Raw genomic sequence first — 16870 nt, 5'->3', positions numbered from 1 at the left:
TGAGCTTTGAATCAGTTTTGCTTTGAAAATACACATAAAATTACAGAATACCTAGAAAAGTAATTTAAAATAATTTACAAATACTGCAACAGATGATATAAAAGCTTTAGGTTTTAGAATTTTTAGTTACATGTCATTTAGAGCTATTTCACTACTTTCAAAAGGTTATGCTGGTGTGAATGTGTTAACTGATAGTCTATGGATTAAATAATTTGAATTATCAATTGCATTATAAGAGATGGGTAATCTGTAAGATAGTAAATCACTTTTTTTCAGAAATAACATATCTAAGAATATCATATTCAGTGGTAAATCAATTTGGTGACAACTAATTTTTCAAACATGTTCTTGACATCTTTGTTCCTAAGGCTGTAGATCAATGGGTTCATCATTGGAATCGCCACTGTGTAAAACGCAGAAGCCACTTTAACTATGAGGCTAGAAGTTTTAGGATTAGGAACACAGTAAAGGAAAAGGATAGTTCCATGGAAGGCGGTGATGGCTGTCAGGTGGGAGGCACAGGTGGAGAAGGTTTTCTGGCGCCCACTTTCAGAAGGCATCTTTATAATGGTAATGAAAATAAACATATATGATGTCAGAATGATAATTAGGCTGCTCACCTTATTGAATATGGCAATAATAAAGCATAGCATCTGGCTGATATAGGGGTCTGAGTAGGAGGCACAAACAATTACAGAGTGGTCACAGATAAAATTATTTATGAAGGTAGATTCACAAAATGACAGGTCAAGAAGAAAATATGTGAGTATCAGGGAGCACACTATCCCCCATGTATAGGACCTAGCCACCAGAAGAGCACAGAGCTTCTGAGACATAATAGTGGTATAGAGCAAGGGTTTACAAACTGCCACAAAATGGTCATAAGCCATCGCGGCTAACATGAAAGTTTCTGTCACTCCAAAAATGCAAGCAAAACAAAATTGCATGATGCAACCAGAGAAAGAGATGGTTCTGTCTTCCACAACTAAGTTCTCCAACAGTTTAGGTGTAACTACAGTGGAAAAACAGAAATCTACCAAGGACAAGTGACTAAGGAAAAAGTACATGATTGTATGGAGTTTTGATTTGAGTCTGATGATTATTATCATGCCCAAGTTCCCCACTACAGTGACTGTGTAGACGAACAAGAAAACCAGAAAGAGTGGAACCTGGATTTCTGGGTATTCTGAAAAACCCAAGAGAATAAAAGTGGGTGTACTGCTTTGATTTCTTTCAGATGCCACCATGAAAACTTTTGGATTAAAAAGAAAAAAGTTATGCTTGAAAAGCAGAACTGGATAGGAAAAAAGAGAGAGAGGAACTAGGCTTCATGTGTTTTTAGGATAAGTGATATAGAACAGTGATTCTCAAAATGTGGTCATCAAACCAGCAGTAGCATCACCTCCTGGGAACTTCCTACTATTGCCAATTCTCCAGCTCCATCAACCTTCTGAACAGAAACTCTGGGATGAGGCCCACTATTTGTGGTTTAGCCAAGTCTCCAGGTGATTTTGATGCCTGCTAAAAGGCAAAAACCACCACTTACATGGAAAATATACAGTAATCATTCTATTATTGAAAAGTCAGCCATTTTTAGCATGATTCACATAGAACTGAAATATAAATTATGACATAAAATCAATTTTTAAAAACTGAGAAGCACAAAGGAAGCTTTCTCATGGATCTAAAAATTATACTGAGGATCAAGTAGGTGATTTGGCACCGCCATTGGTGGCACATAAATGTTAGTATTTTCTACCTTTGCTGGGCACAACACAGAATTAAATTGACTGTAGAATTTAAGAATTTAAATAAACCATAAAATGTATATAGCCTATGCCTTCCACCTAATCCTCGAGAGTCTGCTGTGGAAGCCCATTTCTAAGATGTTTATATAGCTTCCATTAAAACTTTCATCAATGTACATTGTCTCCTGGGGTGTTTTTATGGGCATTTTGACAATTTGCTAAACTTTTATTTTTTAATTAAATAAAGTCAATTAATTAAATTTCCATTACCTGTTTCTCAATGTGATTTAGGTCACATCTTCTGAGATATACATATATATGTATACATGTATGCACATAATATGTATTCTATATGTGCTAATATGGAATATGTTAGAAAATAGAAACATCTGTAGTTGTCAACAATATTTTCATACAAAATATATTCTGTGATACCCTGAAAATTGTATAATGAAAATTACACATTTTCTTAACCAATAAGAAATAATCTTTCTTTTTTTTTTTTTTTTGAGCTTGAGTCAATTTTATTGAAATTAGGGGTAAGAATGAAAGATTACAGCCAATCTAAAATCAGTGGGCTACATCAAATTATAAACAAAGGTTGTAATCTAGTCATCAACATGCACTGTTTATATGGAGTTATTTCTATTTATTTATTTTTGTTTGCTTGTTTTTGAGACAGGGTCTCACTCTGTCACCCAGGCTAGAGTGCAGTGGCAAGATCACTGCTCACTGCAGCCTCGAACTCCCAGGCTCAAGTGATCCTCCTCAGTAGATGGGACTACAGGCATGCACCACCACACCTGGATAATTTTTTATTTTTCTTTAGAGACACGGTCTCACTATGTTGCCCAGGGTGTTCTCAAACTTCTGAGCTCAAGCGGTTATCTCTCTTTCATGATAAGACAAACTTTAAGAAGACAGGAGAGTGAAAACAATAAAACCTAAAGTAAATGGACTTGTTATGAGTGAAAAAGCATGAATAAAAATAGGACCATGCAGCAGAAATCCATGTATATTTCTTTGTTCATCTTTTCAGCTTTCCCTGGAATGAGTGCCAAGCTCCAGTGCTATGCATTTCCTTACATGCACTACAAGCAACCCTCAACACAGAGCATTCATCATGAGCATATTCTTTCCAGTACCAAGTGGGCCTGGGTGATTTCACTTTAAGCATTCATTATCATGCTTATGCTTATGCATTCATTATTATGCTAATGAATGGTTCACCCTTCAACATTTGACCAGTGTAGTGAAGGCTGCTACCACTGCTTGGGATACTTGGCACAGTTAATAGGTCAATAACAAACAAGATTCTCAGAAAGAGACCAGATATTTAAGGCTTAGCTATTTCAAATGCATTTCATAAACATCAGTGGGTTGTCATTAGGCTTGTACTCAAGTCAAACCAGGCATAGGGAAGTTCAAAATCAACAAATATCTCATAAGTTTTTGGAGACTTTTCTCGATTGTTCCCTAGTGCCACCATTAGCAGTGTCTGTATTACAAAATGTAATTCTAATGAATACTTCATGCTTTTTTGGTGAAAATGAAAATGTCTCTAGCCACAAAAAGAGGCCAATTTAACTTTTAGGGTAATCTATATGCACTGGACCCCTGTGTTTTCCACCTTAATTGAAAGATAGCAAAAGATAAATGAACTAACCTGAAGCCAGAAGCTCTTGATTAATTTTCTGAGAATTTATTTTTCTGATTAATGAACAACAGGTATTTTTCTTCTCAATAGTCAAACATTCTTTAAGACAGCAGCAGGCTTTAAAAGTGGTAGTACATTTCAATGAGTGTGCCAGCAAAATAGCATTTTATTTCTAGGATATAAGAAATCTCAATACAAGGAAAAAACAAAAAGCCAAATCTATAATATAATGTCTACTAAACTCTGGGTTTTATCTGTCCCCATGACTACAGAGAATAATTAGAGTTTTCTTGGTTGGCCTCCAAACACAATTAATTGGCTGTCTCTTGTGTCATTATGATAGATACATTTTCTTCTAAATCATTAGGGATAATTACATCACCACATCTATTCCATTAACTGACTTTAACTCTTGAATTATTGAAATTGTACATGTTCACCAAATAAAACATCAACAGCATAGTTTGAGAATAAGAAAAAAATAAAGAACAATTCAGAAATAGCTAGTATGAATACAAGTACATTTCAAATTCCACATTCAAATTCATAGTGAAGAAATCAGGCATGTAAAACTTCTTTAAGCACAGGATGAAAGTTACCACAACCAGTGGTATCATGATGTGAGTATCATGTACCCTTGACATGATGTTATAAGAGAGACACTTTGCGTTTGTCATTTACTTACCCTGAAACCCATAAACCCAGCTTAATATGAGAACATAATCAGGAAAACCCAGATGTAGGAGTACTCTACAGGATATGTAGAGAGTACTCCTTAAGACTCTCAAAGTCAATGTGCTGTGTTATTTCTGAGGCCTCTGTTCTGTTCCATTGGTCTGTATATCTGTTTTGGTACCAGTACCATGCTGTTTTGGTTACTGTAGCCTTGTAGTATATTTTGAAGTTGGGTAGTATGATCCCTCCAGCTTTGTTCTTTTGCTTAGGTTCATCTTGGCTATGTGGGCTCTTTTTTGGTTCCATATGAAATTTAAAGTAGTTTTTTTCCAATTGTGTGAAGAAAGCCAATGGTAACTTGATGGGGATAGCATTGAATCTGTAAGTTATTTTGGGCAGTATAGCCATTTTCACAATATCAATTCTTCCTATCCATGAGCATGGAATGTTTTTCAATTTGTTTGTGTCCTTTCTTATTTTGTTGAGCAGTGGTTTGTAGTTCTCCTTGAAGAGGTCCTTCACATCCCATGTAAGTTGGATTCCTAGGTATTATATTCTCTTTGAATACCGTCTGATATCTGATAGAAACCTAACAAAAACAAGCAATGGGGAAAGGATTCCCTATTTTATAAATGGTGTTGGGAAAACTGGCTAGCCATATGCAAAAAGCTGAAACTGGATTCCTTCCTTACACCTTACACAAAAATTAACTCAAGATGGATTAAAGACTTAAACGTTAGGTCTAAAACCAAAAAAAAAAAAAAAAAGCCCTAGAAGAAAACCCAGGCAATACCATTCAGAACATAGGCATCGACAAAGACTTCATAACTAAAACACTAAAAGCAATGGCAAATTAAGCCAAAACTGACAAATGTGATCTAATTAAACTAAAGAGCTTCTGCACAACAAAAGTAACTATCATCAGAGTGAACAGGCAACCTACAGAATGGGAGAAAATTTTCGCAATCTATCCATCTGACAAAGAGCTAATATCCAGAATCTACAAATAACTTAAACAAATTTACAAGAAAAAAATAAACAACTCCATCAAAAAGTGGGTGAAGGATATGAACAGACACTTCTCAAAAGAAGACATTTATGCAGCTGACAAACATATGAAAAAAAGCTCATCCTCACAGGTCATTAGAGAAATGCAAATCAAAACCACATTGAGATTCCATCTCATGCCAATTACAATAGTGATCATTAAAAAGTCAGGAAACAACAGATGCTGGAGAGGTGGTGGAGAAATAGAAATGCTTTCACACTATTGGTGGGAGTGTAAATTAGTTCAACCATATAGAAGACAACGTGGCACTTCCTCAAGGATCTAGAACTAGAAATACCATTTGACCCAGCAATTGCATTACTGGGTATATACCCAAAGGATTATAAATCATTCTACTGTAAAGACTCATGCACATGTATGTTTATTGCAGCACTGTTCACAATAGCAAAGACTTGAAACCAACCCAAATGCCCATCAATGATAGACTCGATAAAGAAAATGTGTCACATATACACCATGGAATACTATGTAGCCATAAAAAATGATGAGTTCATGTCCTTTGCCGGGACATGGACGAAGCTGGAAACCATCATTCTCAGCAAACTAACACAAGAACAGAAAACCAAACACTGCACGTTTTCACTCATAACTGGGAGTTGAACAATGAGAACACATGGACGCAGGAAGTGGGACATAATACACCAGGGACTGTTGCAGGGTTGGGTCTAGGGGAGGGATAGCATTAGGAGAAATATCTAATGTAAGATGATGGGTTGATGGGTGCAGCAAACCACCATGGCATGTGTATACCTATGTAACAAACCTGCACGTTCTGCACATGTACCCCAGAACAAAAAAAAAAGATGAAATTCACATAAAGACTGGAGTTTAGTTGTAGTAATGTACCAATGTTTTCTTGTGTGTATGTTTTAATGAGAACACTTAACATGAGATGTACCTACCTAACAGATTTTTAAGTGCACAATACAGTATTGTTAATTATGAATACAATCTTTTACAATAGATCTATGGAATTTATTCACTTTATGCCCACTGATTAGTGACTTCTTAATTCCCACTTCGCCCAGCCCCTAGCAACCACCATTCCACCATTTCAAACTATAAATTTGGCTATTACAGACACCTCATGTATGTGGAACAATGCAGCATTTGCCCTTCCGCAACTGGCTTATTTTACTTAAAATCATGTCTTCAAGCTTCATCAATGTTGTCATATGCTACAGAATTTCCTTATTTTATATGGCAATATAGTATTCTATTGTATGTATATATAACAATTTATTTATTCATCTGTTGATGAATATTTAGGTTGTAATACATCTTGCTTATTGTGAATCGTGTTGCAATAAACATGGAATACAGATATACCCTTGGGATCCTGATTTCAATTATTTTGGATATAATACTGAGAAGCAGTATTGCTGGCTCATACAGTAATATTATTTTTAATTTTTTTATGACCCACCATATTGTTTTCCATATCACTTGCACCATTTTGCATTCCTATGAACAGTATATAAAAATTCCCTTTTCTCCACATCCTTGCTAACTCTTATCATATATATGTGCGTGTGTGTGTTTATACATGTAATAGCCATAAAACATACATATATATAATAGCCATATAGCAGCTATCTTAGCACATTAGGTGACATAATCCCTTTTTGGTTTTGATTTACATACCTGTAATGATTAGTGATATTGAGCATTTTTCTAATATAACTATTGGCCATTTGTCTTTTTTGGAGAAATATCTATTGAAGCACTTAGGCCATTTTCTTCAATTGTGTTATTAGATTATTTTTTGCTATTGAGTTATTTGAGCTTTTTATATATTTTGGATATTAACTTGCTATGAGATATATGGGTTGCAAGTACGTTTTCCTTTTCTGTAGGTTACCTTTTTACTCGATTGATTATTTTGTGACCCAGAAGCTCTTTTTGACAAAATTGTAATGATAATTGTGTAAGATGTCAAATGTGGATTACTGAGTGAAGAGTGTATAGGAATTCTCTGAACAAGTTTTCCACTTGTTTTGTAAATCTGAAAATATTTAAAGGTTTTCTTTTTCATGTCGACATTCACAGTAAAAGGCCAATTTCATTGAGTCTTTACCACTACAATCACTGCTGCTTAGTGCTAAGACCTCATCAGCTCTGACACTGAGATAACGAAATGTATAACAAGCAGCCTCTCAACGTCCACACTTGCTCCTTTTGAATCAGTTTGCTACACCATTTTCCAGAATTTTTTTTTTTTTTTAGTGTACACGATTGTATGTGTGTATGTGGGTGGCGGGAGCTGGACTGGGAGTGATTAACATGTTTGAGCTCCTAATTACTACATAAATAGAAATTTATTTAGTGTATGCAAACCCACATGATATTTCCTAACAATACATGTATTTGACAAAGAAACAAATAATACATGGTCTAGTTTTCTAGGACACAATAGTGCTATGTAGAATAACCAGGACTCAAATAATATCCTTCCATATAGGGAGATGCTACAAAATCACAGCAATCTGAAGACATACATCAGTCATATCAATTACCTCAGGTTTCTAGTTTGATTGATTTGACTGCTTTCCTTGTGCTCTTCCCCACCACACTCTTAAATCCACACTGCATTTTATTGCACTAGTGTCTAACAGTGCCAGGCTACATATTTAAAAGGTATTTGTGAAACTAATAGATAAAAATCAATCTTACAGAAGCCATTTATATTTTTAATAATTGCCATTTACAAAGCAACTCTATTATCTCACTTGTTGGATGAAATGAAAGTGGCATTAGCATGAGGTTCTAATGCTTAAATTGATGTAGAATGTGATTTTCATAAAGAAAACGCCATTCTTGATTTTTTACACTCTGGGAATTGAATTAAGCATTCTAACTATGCATCATTAGAGGCAGAAATTAGACATTCCCTAGACCATTAATTCTCCATAGTGTTTGTACTTCTGTAACACTACATGCAACATAGCATAATGAAAACTTTCAGAAGTCTAAGATAATTGTAAATGAGAAAGACATCCATAACTGAAAACTGAAAATACATAGAAAGTGTATCATTTCATGAAACAAAGAGCGTAAAATATTAAGATTGCCAGAAATTTTTAAAATAATTATTGAAAAAAAGTATACACCAAAATGCATACTTGACAATGATAATTCTTCTAAAAATATGCCATAAAACAATGAGGATGAATCTCAATAATATATTTTAGTTCATTTTTAGGTCCAATATAATCTGTCTCTTGAAGAAGTATAAAGATATTTGTAATATAATATATATGTAATCCACACTATGTGTATTAAAGATTTACATATATAAATACACAAAACACAAATATATTTATATACAATATTTACATATTATCCATACATATGGGCAACTATATCTCATAAATATATGTATCTATTAATCTACCTACAAAGTGAGAAAGGTAGAGACAAAAACAGATACTTGATGATTATAAAATTTTAGATACTTTGTTGATCACAAAATAGAAATCATGCCAATATATGTTAGCCATCCATTTCTATATTAAAACATGTTGTGATTAATTAAATATAATGGTATTTGATTTTATAATATGTTTACCTAATGTGATTTAAAAGATATGTTAAAAAAAATCTCCACAGGCCACTCTCTGTTTTCCCACCTAAAGTAACCACTGCCAAGTCTTCATTTGTTTGAATCCTTAAGAAATAGTAATGTACTTGCATGTTCATATGTAATAGAGACACACACATGTATTTCTTATATAAATGATTTCAAATTATGACTACTGTGTAGTCCTTGTTCAATTTTCCTGAAAGATTCTATTTTAGAGATAGAAGTATTTGTAAAATATAAGTATATATTAAAATGACTTAGTATTTTCAATGGTTGTATGGTGTGATTTTTAAAATATGTTATAATTAATTACCAAATAGTTATTAATGGACATTTAAGAGTCTCCAGTCTTTTGTTGTTATAATTAATGCTTCAAATATATCCAAATTTATATCAGTTTATGATCTTTTTAAATATAATTTTTCAGAAACAGTATTGCTGTGTCATAAGTTATATTTTCTTAGGGTAGTAATTACTCTCTAAAGTAATTCTACCAATTTGCACTCTCACCAGTAATTATATGTATAAAAGTCCTTGAAGATGTATATGCTATCAATCCCCCTTCAAGGAATATCTTATTCTCCAGGTTGTCAACTTCTTCCACATTGGCTTCAGCTACATGGAACCAGGGTGCTCATCTGACTAATTAGGCATGGATATAAAAATCTGGCCCAAGGGGATCAATTCAGAGACTGTATGTCACATGAGTGCCAAAGCTCCCACGGGGTAAGGCAAGGCTTTCTTGGGTTCATCACACCTGATGAACATCTGTGTGATGTTCATCAACATCATATCCACATATAGACTGTTTGTACCTTCCATTCTCTTCCCTTTACTCCCACACCTAGCTGTTCATCCACAAAAAATACTCACGTGCCAAACTCTGTCCCAAGAACTGTGTCCATGGAATCTAACTGCAACACTTTCTTTAAAATGTGGATTTTTCTAAGTGTTGCCAAGGAATCCACATTTCTTTCATTCTTTTTAGATTATTTTAATTGAAATATAACTTAAATGCAATGAAGTGCACAATTAAGAGTTCAACTCAATAAAGTGAACAAACCTGTACATAAACCAACAAGTTTAACATATTAGTTATTATCAAATATTACCCAGCAGCACATACTATGCCTCCTCCCAGTCAGTAAACTTCAAGGGTAAAAACTATTCTGACATATTAATATAGATTAATTTTGTGTGTTTATGAATTTATATTAATAACATAATATTATTTATACACGTCAATGTTTGCTTTTTCTTTTTTAACAGTATGACAATAAAATTCCATATTATTCTGAGTATGGGTTACTACATCACCATTCACTAAAAAACAAAGCATAACAAAAACAAATGAAAATAAATGAGGTGAAGCAAACCATGTTGCTAATCTAGAAAATAAAAAGGAATCTACAAAAAGAAAACCTACAGAAAACATTCTAAATATGAAATAAAAATTATTTCCTGGTGAAGTTAAGAAGTCAAGGATTCCCACTTTTACTCTTTTTTTTTTTTAATTATACTTTAAGTTTTAGGGTACAAGTGCACATTGTGCAGGTTAGTTACATATGTATACATGTGCCATGCTGGTGTGCTGCACCCACTAACTCGTCATCTAGCATTAGGTATATCTCCCAATGCTATCCCTCCCCACTCCCCCCACCCCGCCACAGTCCCCAGAGTGTGATATTCCCCTTCCTGTGTCCATGTGATCTCATTGTTCAATTCCCACCTATGAGTGAGAATATGCGGTGTTTGGTTTTTTGTTCTTGCGATAGTTTATTGAGAATGATGATTTCCAATTTCATCCATGTCCCTACAAAGGACATGAACTCATCATTTTTTATGGCTGCATAGTATTCCGTGGTGTATATGTGCCACATTTTCTTAATCCAGTCTATCATTGTTGGACATTTGGGTTGGTTCCAAGTCTTTGCTATTGTGAATAATGCTGCAATAAACATACGTGTGCATGTGTCTTTATAGCAGCATGATTTATAGTCCTTCGGGTATATACCCAGTAATGGGATGGGTGAGTCAAATGGTATTTCTAGTTCTAGATCCTGAGGAATCGCCACACTGACTTCCACAATGGTTGAACTACTTTACAGTCCCACCAACAGTGTCAAAGTGTTCCTATTTCTCCACATCCTCTCCAGCACCTGTTGTTTCCTGACTTTTTAATGATTGCCATTCTAACTGGTGTGAGATGGTATCTCATTGTGGTTTTGATTTGCATTTCTCTGATGGTCAGTGATGATGAGCATTTTTTGATGTGTTTTTTGGCTGCATAAATGTCTTCTTTTGAGAAGTGTCTGTTCATATCCTTCGCCCAGCTTTTGATGGGGTTGTTTGTTTTTTTCTTGTAAATTTGTTTGAGTTCATTGTAGATTCTGGATATTAGCCCTTTGTCAGATGAGTAGGTTGTGAAAATTTTCTCCCATTCTGTAGGTTGCCTGTTCACTCTGATGGTGATTTCTTTTGCTGTGCAGAAGCTCTTTAGTTTAATTAGATCCCATTTGTCAATTTTGGCTTTTGTTGCCATTGCTTTTGGTGTTTTAGACATGAAGTCCTTGCCCATGCCTATGTCCTGAATGGTAATGCCTAGGTTTTCTTCTAGGGTTTTTATGGTTTTAGGTCTAACGTTTAAATCTTTAATCCATCTTGAATTGATTTTTGTATAAGGTGTAAGGAAGGGATCCAGTTTCAGCTTCCTCCATATGGCTAGCCAGTTTTCCCAGCACCATTTATTAAATAGGGAATCCTTTCCCCATTGCTTGTTTTTGTCAGGTTTGTCAAAGATCAGATAGTTGTAGATATGTGGCGTTATTTCTGAGGGCTCTGTTCTGTTCCATTGATCTATATCTCTGTTTTGGTACCAGTATCATGCTGTTTTGGTTACTGTAGCCTTGTAGTATAGTTTGAAGTCAGGTAGTGTGATGCCTCCAGCTTTGTTCTTTTGGCTTAGGATTGCCTTGGCGATGCGGGCTCTTTTTTGGTTCCATATGAACTTTCAAGTAGTTTTTTCCAATTCTGTGAAGAAAGTCATTGGTAGCTTTATGGGGATGGCATTGAATCTGTAAATTACCTTGGGCAGTATGGCCATTTTCATGATATTGATTCTTCCTACCCATGAGCATGGAATGTTCTTCCATTTCTTTGTATCCTCTTTTATTTCCTTGAGCAGTGGTTTGTAGTTCTCCTTGAAGAGGTCCTTCCTGACCCTTGTAAGTTGGATTCCTAGGTATTTTATTCTCTTTGAAGCAATTGTGAGTGGGAGTTCACTCATGATTTGGCTCTCCGTTTGTTATTGGTGTATAAGAATGCTTGTGATTTTTGTACCTTGATTTTGTATCCTGAGACTTTGCTGAAGTTGCTTATCAGCTTAAGGAGATTTTGGGCTGAGACAATGGGGTTTCTAGATATACAATCATGTCGTCTGCAAACAGGGACAATTTGACTTCCTCTTTCCCTAATTGAATGCCCTTTATTTCCTTCTCCTGCCTAATTGCCCTGGCCAGAACTTCCAACGCTATGTTGAATAGGAGTGGTGAGAGAGGGCATCCCTGTCCTGTGCCAGTTTTCAAAGGGAATGCTTCCAGTTTTTGCCCATTCAGTATGAAGTTGGCTGTGGGTTTGTCATAGATAGCTCTTATTATTTTGAAATACGTCCCATCAATACCTAGTTTATTGAGAGTTTTTAGCATGAAGGGGTGTTGAATTTTGTCAAAGGCTTTTTCTGCATCTATTGAGATAATCATGTGGTTTTTGTCTTTGGCTCTGTTTATATGCTGGATTACATTTATTGATTTGCATATAATGAACCAGCCTTGCATCCCAGGGATGAAGCCCACTTGATCATGGTGGATAAGCTTTTTGATGTGCTGCTGGATTCGGTTTGCCAGTATTTTATTGAGGATTTTTGCATCAATGTTCATCAAGGATATTGGTCTAAAATTCTCTTTTTTGGTGGTGTCTCTGCCCGGCTTTGGTATCAGAATGATGCTGGCCTCATAAAATGAGTTAGGGAGGATTCCCTCTTTTTCTGTTGATTGGAATAGTTTCAGAAGGAATGGTACCAGTTCCTCCTTGTACCTCTGGTAGAATTCGGCTGCGAATCCATCTGGTCCTGGACTCTTTTTGGTTGGTAAACTATTGATTATTGCCACAATTTCAGCTCCTGTTATTGGTCTTTTCAGAGATTCAACTTCTTCCTGGTTTAGTCTTGGGAGAGTGTATGTATCGAGGAATTTACCCATTTCTTCTAGATTTTCTAGTTTATTTGCATAGAGGTGTTTGTAGTATTCTCTGATGGTAGTTTGTATTTCTGTGGGATCGGTGGTGATATCCCCTTTATCATTTTTTATTGTGTCTATTTGAGTCTTCTCTCTTTTTTTCTTTATTAGTCTTGCCAGCAGTCTATCAATTTTGTTGATTGTTTCAAAAAATCAGCTCCTGGATTCATTAATTTTTTGAAGGGTTTTTTGTGTCTCTATTTCCTTCAGTTCTGCTCTGATTTTAGTTATTTCTTGCCTTCTGCTAGCTTTTGAATGTGTTTGCTCTTGCTTCTCTAGTTGTTTTAATTGTGATGTTAGGGTGTCAATTTTGGATCTTTCCTGCTTTCTCTTGTGGGCATTTAGTGCTATAAATTTCCCTCTACACACTGCGTCCCAGAGATTCTGGTATGTTGTGTCTGTGTTCTCGTTGGTTTCAAAGAACATCATTATTTCTGCCTTCATTTCGTTATGTATCCAGTAGTCATTCAGGAGCAGGTTGTTCAGTTTCCATGTAGTCGAGCGGTTTTGAGTGAGATTCTTAATCCTGATTTCTAGTTTGATTGCACTGTGGTCTGAGAGACAGTTTGTTATAATCTCTGTTCTTTTACATTTGCTGAGGAGTGCTTTACTTCCAACTATGTGGTCAATTTTGGAATAGGTGTGGTGTGATGCTGAAAAAATGTATATTCTGTTGATTAGGGGTGGAGAGTTCTGTAGATGTCTAGTAGGTCCGCTTGGTGCAGAGCTGAGTTCAATTCCTCGGTATCCTTGTTGACTTTCTGTCTCGTTGATCTGTCTAATATTGACAGTGGGGTGTTAAAGTCTCCCATTATTAATGTGTGGGAGTCTAAGTCTCTTTGTAGGTCACTCAGGACTTGCTTTATGAATCTGGGTGCTCCTGTATTGGGTGCATATATATTTAGGATAGTTAACTCCTCTTGTTGAATTGATCCCTTTACCATTATGTAATGGCCTTCTTTGTCTCTTTTGATCTTTGTTGGTTTAAAGTCTGTTTTATCAGAGACTAGGATTGCAACCCCTGCCTTTTTTTGTTTTCCATTTGCTTGGTAGATCTTCCTCCATCCTTTTATTTTGAGCCTATGTGTGTCTCTACACGTGAGATGGGTTTCCTGAATACAGCACACTGATGGGTCTTGACTCTTTATCCCATTTGCCAGTCTGTGTCTTTTAATTAGAGCATTTAGTCCATTTACATTTAAAGTTAATATTGTTATGTGTGTATTTGATCCTGTCATTATGATGTTAGCTGGTGATTTTGCTCGTTAGTTGATGCAGTTTCTTCCTAGTCTCGATGGTCTTTACATTTTGGCATGGTTTTGCAGTGGCTGGTACTGGTTGTTCCTTTCCATGTTTAGCGCTTCCTTCAGGAGCTCTTTTATGGCAGTCCTGGTGGTGACAAAATCTCTCAGCATTTGCTTGTCTGTAAAGTATTTTATTTCTCCTTCACTTATGAAGCTTAGTTTGGCTGGATATGAAATTCTGGGTTGAAATTATTTTCTTTAAGAATGTTGAATATTAGCCCCCACTCTCTTCTGGCTTGTAGGGTTTCTGCCGAGAGATCTACTGTTAGTCTGATGGGCTTCCCTTTGAGGGTAAGCCGACCTTTCTCTCTGGCTGCCCTTAACATTTTTTCCTTCATTTCAACTTTGGTGAATCTGACAATTATGTGTCTTGGAGTTGCTCTTCTCGAGGAGTATCTTTGTGGCGTTCTCTGTATTTCCTGAATCTGAACGTTGGCCTGCCTTGCTAGATTGGGGAATTTCTTCTGGATAATATCCTGCAGAGTGTTTTCCAACTTGGTTCCATTCTCCCCATCACTTTCAGGTACACCAATCAGACATAGATTTGGTCTTTTCACATAGTCCCATATTTCTTGGAGGCTTTGCTCATTGCTTTTTATTCTTTTTTCTCTAAACTTCCCTTCTCAATTCATTTCATTCATTTCATCTTCCATTGCTGATACCCTTTCTTCCAGTTGATCGCATCGGCTCCTGAGGCTTCTGCATTCTTCATGTAGTTCTTGAGCCTTGGTTTTCAGATCTATCAGCTCCTTTAAGCACTTCTCTGTATTGGTTATTCTAGTTATACATTCTTCTAAATTTTTTTTCAAAGTTTTCAACTTCTTTGCCTTTGGTTTGAATGTCCTCCCGTAGCTCAGAGTAATTTGATCGTCTGAAGCCTTCTTCTCTCAGCTCGTCAAAGTCATTCTCCATCCAGCTTTGTTCCATTGCTGGTGAGGAACTGTGTTCCTTTGCAGGAGGAGAGGTGCTCTGCATTTTAGAGTTTCCAGTTTTTCTGTTCTGTTTTTTCCCCATCTTTGTGGTTTTATCTACTTTTGGTCTTTGATGATGGTGATGTACAGATGGGTTTTTGGTGTGGATGTCCTTTCTGTTTGTTAGTTTTCCTTCTAACAGACAGGACCCTCAGCTGCAAGTCTGTTGGAATACCCTGCCGTGTGAGGTGTCAGTGTGCCCCTGCTGGGGGGTGCTTCCCAGTTAGGCTGCTCGGGGGTCAGGGGTCAGGGACCCACTTGAGGAGGCAGTCTGCCAGTTCTCAGATCTCCAGCTGCATGCTGGGAGAACCACTGCTCTCTTCAAAGCTGTCAGACAGGGACATTTAAGTCTGCAGAGGTTACTGCTGTCTTTCTGTTTGTCTGTGCCCTGCCCCCAGAGGTGGAGCCTACAGAGGCAGGCAGGCCTCCTTGAGCTGTGGTGGGCTCCATCCAGTTCGAGCTTCCTGGCTGCTTTGTTTACCTAAGCAAGCCTGGGCAATGGCGGGCGCCCCTCCCCCAGCCTCGCTGCCACCTTGCAGTGCAGTTTGATCTCAGACTGCTGTGCTAGAAATCAGCGAGACTCCGTGGGCGTAGGATCCTCCGAGCCAGGTGCGGGATATAATCTCGTGGTGCGCCATTTTTTTAGCCGGTCCGAAAAGCGCAATATTCGGGTGGGAGTGACCCGATTTTCCAGGTGCGTCTGTCACCCCTTTCTTTGACTCGGAAAGGGAACTCCCTGACCCCTTGCACTTCCCAAGTGAGGCAATGCCTCGCTCTGCTTTGGCTCGCGCTCGGTGCGTGCACCCACTGACCTGCGCCCACTGTCTGGCACTCCCTAGTGAGATGAACCCAGTACCTCAGATGGAAATGCAGAAATCACCTATCTTCTGCATCTCTCACGCTGGGAGCTGTAGACCGGAGCTGTTCCTATTCGGCCATCTTGGCTCCTCCCCCCCCACTTTTACTCTTTATTCAACATGATACAGAGATGCCTAACAAGTTAACCAAGACAAGACAAACCAGTAAAAGGTATATCATTTAGAACAACACAAAAATATTACATTTAATCAAAGAGAATATGATGCGTATGTTGAGAACTCAAAATGATCTACAAAAAAGTTATAACATTAGTAAGATATTATAGTAGAATTGCCAGAAGCAAAATCAATATAAAAATAAATTGAATTAAAATATAAAAATAACATATATCACAGCTGACAGGAAAATGGCAAGAAAAGCATCAAGCACTCAGTGATTTATTTAACAAAATATGTGCAAGAACATTATAGAAAAAAGAGATGCAACTCTTTTTATAAAAATTGAAGTAAATCTAAATAAAAAGAAAGATATAGAAAGTTCATGGTTTGGAAAACCCCGTGATGCAAACTTGTTATTTTTTTCCCAAGTAAATCTATCGAGTTATAATTCCACCCTAAGTCCAAAAAAACTATGCTAAATTTTTTAGAAAAGTGAAAGCCTATTGCTGATACCCTTTCTTACAGTTTATTGCATTGGCTACTGAGGCTTCTGCATTCGTCACATAGTTCTCATGCCATGGCTTTCAGCTCCAT

At 36.6% G+C, this 16870-nt stretch overlaps 1 protein-coding gene across 1 annotated transcript; it reads right to left on the bottom strand.

Moving 5' to 3' along the window:
- Positions 1 to 302: 302 nt before the first annotated feature.
- On the bottom strand, positions 303 to 1247 carry LOC101132253 (olfactory receptor 5D13). The gene has a single exon (XM_004051103.3). It carries the CDS (start codon positions 1245 to 1247, stop codon positions 303 to 305), a length of 945 nt encoding a protein of 314 aa, XP_004051151.2.
- Between the last annotated feature and the right edge of the window lie 15623 nt (positions 1248 to 16870).

Source organism: Gorilla gorilla, chromosome 9 (genome assembly GCF_029281585.2).
Source record: "Gorilla gorilla gorilla isolate KB3781 chromosome 9, NHGRI_mGorGor1-v2.1_pri, whole genome shotgun sequence".
Taxonomy (NCBI): Eukaryota; Metazoa; Chordata; class Mammalia; order Primates; family Hominidae; genus Gorilla; species Gorilla gorilla.
Note: the sequence above shows the minus strand (reverse complement) of the source record. Positions and strands in the feature narration are given on the sequence as shown.